The sequence below is a fragment of the Camelina sativa genome, chromosome 14 (assembly GCF_000633955.1).
Source record: "Camelina sativa cultivar DH55 chromosome 14, Cs, whole genome shotgun sequence".
NCBI lineage: Eukaryota > Viridiplantae > Streptophyta > Magnoliopsida > Brassicales > Brassicaceae > Camelina > Camelina sativa.
The window spans coordinates 30,058,501-30,065,320 of record NC_025698.1 but is presented as its reverse complement, the minus strand read 5'-3'; the positions used below and the strand labels follow the sequence as shown (position 1 = coordinate 30,065,320).

General features: G+C 40.1%; 2 protein-coding genes across 5 annotated transcripts in view; one reads left to right on the top strand and one right to left on the bottom strand.

Moving 5' to 3' along the window:
• LOC104742884 (polyadenylate-binding protein-interacting protein 8) overlaps positions 1-6,820 on the top strand; it is a 12,362-nt gene continuing 5,542 nt past the window's right edge. The window contains exons 1-10 of one of the 4 annotated variants that reach the window (XM_010463963.2): positions 1-570; positions 831-944; positions 1,042-1,086; positions 1,171-1,243; positions 1,348-1,460; positions 1,558-1,617; positions 1,701-1,748; positions 1,860-1,928; positions 2,017-2,074; positions 2,190-2,495. In XM_010463963.2, coding sequence (XP_010462265.1) covers positions 280-570; positions 831-944; positions 1,042-1,086; positions 1,171-1,243; positions 1,348-1,460; positions 1,558-1,617; positions 1,701-1,748; positions 1,860-1,928; positions 2,017-2,037 — 834 coding nt within the window. In that variant the 5' untranslated portion in view covers positions 1-279 and the 3' untranslated portion in view covers positions 2,038-2,074; positions 2,190-2,495. Of the gene's footprint in view, positions 571-830; positions 945-1,041; positions 1,087-1,170; positions 1,244-1,347; positions 1,461-1,557; positions 1,618-1,700; positions 1,749-1,859; positions 1,929-2,012; positions 2,075-2,189; positions 2,496-6,820 lie in introns of those variants that run through there. The other 3 variants (XM_010463961.2, XM_010463962.2, XM_010463965.2) reach the window with 3 other exon arrangements.
• On the bottom strand, positions 2,678-5,484 carry LOC104742885 (putative disease resistance protein At3g14460). The gene is made up of 2 exons (XM_010463966.2): positions 2,979-5,484; positions 2,678-2,873 (listed from the first exon to the last, which is right to left on the bottom strand). Exon 1 carries the CDS (start codon positions 5,447-5,449, stop codon positions 2,981-2,983), a length of 2,469 nt encoding a protein of 822 aa, XP_010462268.2. The 5' UTR covers positions 5,450-5,484; the 3' UTR covers positions 2,678-2,873; positions 2,979-2,980.

The window sequence follows — 6,820 nt, the reverse complement described above, 5'->3', positions numbered from 1 at the left end:
GGAAAAAGGCCAAAGCAAGAAACCAAAACCCATCATTCCTTTTTCTTCTTCTTCATCGCCACAGCCACAGCCACCGAATCAGATTTTTTGTATATATTTACGATCAAAGCATTCTCGTCTTCGAATTCTGATAATGTCTGTCCTATAAAACTTGATTAATCTCATCAAAATTTTGCATTTTTTTTCTCTTTATCCCAAATAAATTACGACTGAAGGAGAGAAAAAAAAAAAGCTCGCAACTTTTGATTCCTCTGTTTGGAATTTTCTGATCTGAAAATAATGGCTGCGATCACTGAGATTGCCACTGATCCAAATGAGGTAATCAACGATGGTGGTGAGGGAATTGAGAAGAGCTTGGTGACGGATTCTAAACCGGAAACCGAATCGGACCTCAAACCCAAATCATCCAAACCGGAATATGATCAAATGAAGAAGCTTGTGGCCATGTTCAAGAGACTCAATCCTCAAGCTAAGGAGTTTTTCCCTTCTTACAAGAAGAATCTCTCTTCTGACGATTCTAAAAAGCCATCTGCTGAAGACAACAACAAAAAGGATGGCATTCACCGCAGGGTATGTATAATCCTGTTTCTCATTGATACATCTTTATTGAAAAGTTTGGATTTTTTTTGTTGTACAATATCAGATTGAGTTCTCTGTGCTGGAAAGTCTCCATCTTGATGGTTCAAAATAGAAAAAGTTTTGGTTTTTGATCTTGTTTTGTTTGATTTGGTTGTACATTGTCAAGTTTTGCAACACTTGTATGGTCTTGACTCAACATTTCATCAATTGAAATATGCTAAATTGTCTGTGTTTGGTTTTGTGGAGTACAGAGAAGAAACAACTTTAACCAAGGGAGGAAACTGAGGTTACCTGGAAGAGCTTCTAAGGCTCAAAGGGAAGATAGTATTAGAAGAACAGTATATGTCTCTGACATTGATCAGAGTGTAAGTTACCTTAAAGCCTCTCTCTTCAGGTTTTCAGAAATGTAGTTCAATGTTGCATTTCATTAATTACCTATACATTTTATTTTTTTTCAATTAGGTGACTGAGGAAGTCCTTGCTGGCTTGTTCAGCAGCTGTGGACAAGTAAGTTGAAATCATTTTAAGATTTTTATTGCCGGTTGTTATCTTTTGTTGTTGAAGTAGTAACATAGCATTCTTCTTCTGAAGGTTGTTGATTGTCGAATCTGTGGAGATCCAAATTCAGTTCTTCGCTTTGCGTTTGTTGAGTTTTCTGATGACCGTAAGTTAAAGCTATTGGATTTTTTTTTGTAATCTTCTTTACCAAAAATTCAAGTCTCAAATTTGACTTACATTAGTATGCATTTGTTTTAAAAAAAAGAACAGAAGGTGCACGAGCGGCTTTAACTCTCGGTGGAACAATGATTGGATTTTACCCAGTTAGAGTCTTACCTTCAAAAACTGCTATTCTTCCAGTGAATCCCACATTTCTCCCCAGGGTATAACTAGAGTTTCAAGAACTGCTATCAAATTTGATTCTAGTATATACAATTTTGTAACTAAAACCTGTGGTTTCCCTTTGGTGTTTTTATTCAGTCAGAAGATGAAAGAGAGATGTGTACAAGGACCATCTACTGCACAAATGTTGACAAGAATGTAAATACTTTTTCCCGGTTAATATATATGTTTGGCATCTACGTCCTTGTTCCCAGTTTGAAGATAGTTCCTTTAAACTGCAGGCTACTGAAGATGATGTCAAAACCTTCTTTCAGTCTGGATGCGGTGAGGTCAGTCCAGAATCCAAAAACTACTATGTTCTTCTTTCTGAAAGATAATATGAAATTTGTGAATGCCACAATAATACTCAAGTTTGTTTTCTTTCTTTCTTATCTACACAGGTTACTCGCTTAAGGCTTCTCGGTGACCAAATGCATTCTACTCGCATAGCTTTTGTTGAATTTGCCATGGTAAGCTCCTCAGATTCTGGTAAAAACTCAGCTTTTGTGTCATACTGAACAACTGATGATATGTTTGTTTTCGGGATGAAAAAGGCAGAGAGTGCAGTTGCGGCACTAAACTGCAGCGGCTTAGTCTTAGGATCTCAGCCAATAAGGTACATGCATGTTTCTCTTTTGTAATAAACCTTTCATTGAATATTCAAAATATGATATTATTTTTGTTTTTTTTTTGACAACAAAATATGATATTAATTCTTTTGATTTCTTCAGGGTAAGCCCTTCAAAGACGCCAGTGAGATCACAAATCACTCGATCACCATCCACAAGCTAGGAGAAACTGACTCAGTACTAGCTTTTGCTGATGAAAGAGAGTGATGATGCAACATTTAGTTTTTCCTTTAGTAATATTTTCCAGTTGTCATTTTCTTTTCCTAGAGCACTTATATTTCCAGCTATGTAGTATCTGGAAAGCAAAAGAAACCATGAGCATGCTCTTGTTCTGAGTGCTGAAACTCATTTTTAGACTGAGATACTACATTACAGTTTAATATCTTTCTCAAAGGAGTTTTTGGAGCATTTTGGGGAGTTCTCGTGTAGGGTCTAGGCTTTAGTGAATAATCTTTTTCCCAACGGACTCATTGTTTTAATGTTTACCAACAGTTCAAAAGATGTTACCATAATGAAATTACAATGTTGTGTATATCAAATCAGGTCCCCGGTGTTGTACTATCACCATCTTCCCCACGAAAACAAAGTGGTACGATGCAATGGAAATTGACTGACAAAAAGATTTCCTTAAAACACAGTGGGAAAATATGAATGTGTCAAATATTCACTCTGTCATTGCCTGCAGTGTCTCTTTGCAATATAGATGTTCTCTTAAACTTCAACGTACCTCCAGCTCGGCTTGAAGCTTTTTTTCCAACTTCCTTCAATCTGAGGTTAGTTTTCTTCCTGCAAGGAAACAAAGCAACAGTATGAATAATTTACTGAATATGGATACGTCTTCTGTCTATGTAAGTTCTCAATGTCATAGAAAGACATGTCGCTACTATGTACCTTCAACGCATGAGTTCTTCACCATCAATCACCACCCGCTGGATATGCTTGATCTTGAACCATTCAATTTTTTTTCTGAATATCTTTTCTTTCAGTATAGGACAACCATTTATGCGCAGGAGAGACAGGGAGGAAGGAAAGCCTTCATCTGGTAGTGATGCTAACTTATCACATCCGCTGATTTCTAGCATCCTTAGAATCCTTAACGCTCTAAGTGCTTTGTTATTCAAAGTCCGGAGATTCTTGAATTCGCCTATCAGTAGAGAGTTAAGACCCCAAGGCAGGAGGTTAAGGTTTTCATCTGGTGGGAAAGATTTAACGTCATCATTTCCTCCCTTGATCTGAACATCACGCAAGTTAGGAAGTTTATTCAATTCCCACGCCATAGGTCTGAGCTTTGTGCAGAAATTGATGCAAAGCGTTTGAAGACTTTTCGGGAAACCGTAGTAACCCGAAGCATAGAACACAACGTGCTGAACTTCAGGACACTCGTTTATATGGATGGAAAGAAGAGAAGTGAACTCCTTCAAATCTGGAGGCAGTTTTTTGAGATTCCCACAATTCGAGATTAACAATGACGTGAGTTTCAAGGTTCCCAGTCCGCTAGAGAAAAGTTTCAGCATCGGGCAATCCATAATCTCTAAGGACTCAAGAGCTAAACGAACATCATGACGAGCCACGGTGAAACCACTCAGTTTCTCACAGTGTCTTAATGAAAGGCTTCTGAGATTCTGGAAACTGGCAAACGGGAATACCTGGAGATTGCTGCAACTAGTGTCTATGAAGAGATCCTCGAGCTGTGGGAATATGAGATTTGTTTGCACAGTTTCTAAAAACTCCAGCTTCATGCAATCTCTTATGTACAGGGTTTTCAAAGTGGTGGAAGGGTATTCTCCAGGCAAGGCCTCCAGGGAATGGCAACTAACGACTAAAAGTTCTTGGAGACTGGGACAATCTTGCAGCAAGCTCTCTGGTAGAGATTTTTCTCTGAGGCATCCTTCAATATGTAGTCTTTTTATACTTGCAGAAACTTTTTTGAGCTGCGGAACTTTTATCACTTTAATACTCTCAAAACCAGTTTCATCTTCGTCTGCCTGAGGCATCCTTTTCCCATAAGTGCTAGCAGCATCACTAGATGAGGCTCCAAGTGATGAGATTTCAGATTCTGGCCTACATAGCTCCTTGTTTTCGCTATGCAACTCTTTGTTTCTAGGCAAATATGGTTCTGAAGTTTTGCCATAGTCAACTTTAGTGGAATCTGGAAGCCCCTTCAAGAACTTTTTTGTCAGTCTGGGACAACTTTTAATGGTCAGTTTATCAAGGCGTGGAAAGATCCTACCTTCTAGTTCAGGACAACGCCATTCTTCCCATCTTGGCATGTCGTAGAAACTTAGATCCTCAAGGCATGGAAACGGTTCTAGGGTCGAGACACTGTCGTTCTCACCGTAGAAAAACTCTAGACCAATCTTCTGCAGTATCTTGAATTTCTCAATGCTAAGGTACTTGAGTTTTGGTAGCTGTCCCAGTGACGGCAGCAATATACAGAGACTGCAGCTTGTCAAATAGACAGAGGTCATGCTGGTAAATGAAGTATGACCCAACCACTTAGGAAATGTTGCACCCCCATACGAGTTTATGCTAACCTTTTTCAAGTTATGATGAGGTTGCAACATTCGGAGCAACCCACTTTGCTCACAAGCTATTGTATTGCAACCAGAAATTTTCATATTCCATGTGAGGACCAACTTTTTGAGGAGTGGCTTTTCCCTCAAACAAGCGGCACTTGCTTCTTCTAGGGTAACCACATTTTGCAGCTCAGAGATGTGAAGTGTCCCTCGAAGATGAGAAAGTTCTCTCAGTTCTTCCAGCGAGGCCCCATTCAGATTTGCTACAACGAAATTTGACAGATTCTGCAAGCTTGTAAGTTTACTAATTCCCAATGGCATCTCTACTAATGGAGTCCGTAAGAGGACAAGATAACGCAAGTTGATGAGGTCTACTATGCTTGCTGTCAGTGTCCTTAGTTGACGGCAATTTGACAAGAAAAGCGTCTGTAGATTATGGAGTCCCATCACAAAAGCTGGAATTTCTATCACTTCGGTGTTGGACAGATCTAGATATCGCAGCGTCATTAGTCCCTCGAATGATTCAGGCAATCTGGTTATATGGTAATGAGACAAGCTAAGAATACGTAGACACCTCAATGTCTGTTCTGAGAAGTCTGGCAACGGGTCCAGAGCTTTCTCTACTAGTTTAGAACACCCAAAAGATGAGACAACTAGCGGAAGAAAGGTTCTCAGATACTTAGCTCCACGGATGAGAGTGGAAGCTACAGAAGAATCCCATTGCTTCCCACAAAAGGATATATGTCGGACCCTCTTTGGTATCTGCTGCACTAAACTCTCATCTTCCAGTCTGTAGCAAAAATCTACTGCAACAGTTTTAGCTAAATCATTCATGAGATCGTGCATTGTAAACCTTTTCTTAGAGTCCACTGACTGGAGAAAAGATCTAGCAACTAAATCATCGAGGTACTTGTTACCAATGTCTTCCAATCTTTGGTTGCTCCCGGTCCCGGGTTGGTATAAGAGGTCAACTGCCATCCATAGAAGCACCAAGTTCTTCCTATCAACCTCGTAACCCTTTGGGAATATGGAGCAGAATGCAAAACATCGCTTAAGGTGACAAGGGAGAGAATCATAGCTCCGCCTTAGAACTTCAAGGACATCGGTAGTGTAGTGTAAGAAATTGCTTGATACAACTTCCCATTCACTGAGATCTGGCTTGGATTTGAGATGAGATGCGATAAATGTTGCTGCTAATGGCAAGCCCTTACATTGTTCTGCGATCTTTTTGCCAACTCTTTCTTGTTCTTGGTCTATAGAGCTTACTGACTTATTCTCCAAAACGGAACTACGGATCAGCTCCCAGCATTCTGTGTCAGTCATCAGCTTCAGTTGGTAGGTTTGAGCTGCATGCGTGATAGAAGCGGAAATATCATTTTGAGTAGTTATAACTATTTTGCTTCCTTCGGATGCGCCAGTGAAAGCAGAGAGGAAAATTTTCCATTCTGAACTGCCCTCAGACCAAAAATCATCTAGAACAAGTAGAAACCTCTTCCCCGCAAGCGTTTCCATCAGCTGGCCTTGAAGTGAAGGTAGATACTCAGTGTTAGCTGCAACAGAAGTGATTTTTTGGAGAACATCTTTGGTTACCCTGAAGACATCAAAGTCTTGCCCAACACAGATCCACACTTTAAGATCAAAGTACCTGGCCAAACTTTCGTCATTGTAAACGACTTGTACCAGTGCAGTCTTGCCAATCCCTGGCATACCATTAACTGAGATAACAAAAGGAGTTCCACAGGGAAATATATCATTAGACAATAGCAAATTGGTTAAGGCTCGCTTATCTGCCTCTCGCCCAAGATATATGTCATGAGAATAAAGAAGACGACTCATGTGTGACCTTGGCATCCACTGTGCTTCTCTCAGTCCAAGCACTTTTATTTGACCGACAAGACGGTCCAGTAGCGCAAGCACGCCGGGTATCTTTTCATGAGCCATTTCATGCATCTTTTTCTCTTCTTGCGCAAAATTAGATTTCCATGTCCAATGCTTCCGAGTAAGTAATGGAATCATAGATAGGACTTCGAGAATATTTTCTGCCTTGAAGGAAGCATCTTGGAATTCAGTGAGCCACCTTCTAACTCCTTCAACATCATCTGCTTTTTGATCCGCATCAGCAAGCACCTGAGTTCCTGCCAGAAAAGACGCCTTCATTTTCCCCAGTTCATTGATTTCCGAAGGTGTCGTAGCAATACGGTCAAGCCGGTTAAACGC

Excerpts from the sequence above, each read along its gene's own strand:
- LOC104742885 (XM_010463966.2), bottom strand. The coding sequence starts at position 5,449 with ATGCACGATCTCATGAATGATTTAGCTAAAACTGTTGCAGTAGATTTT.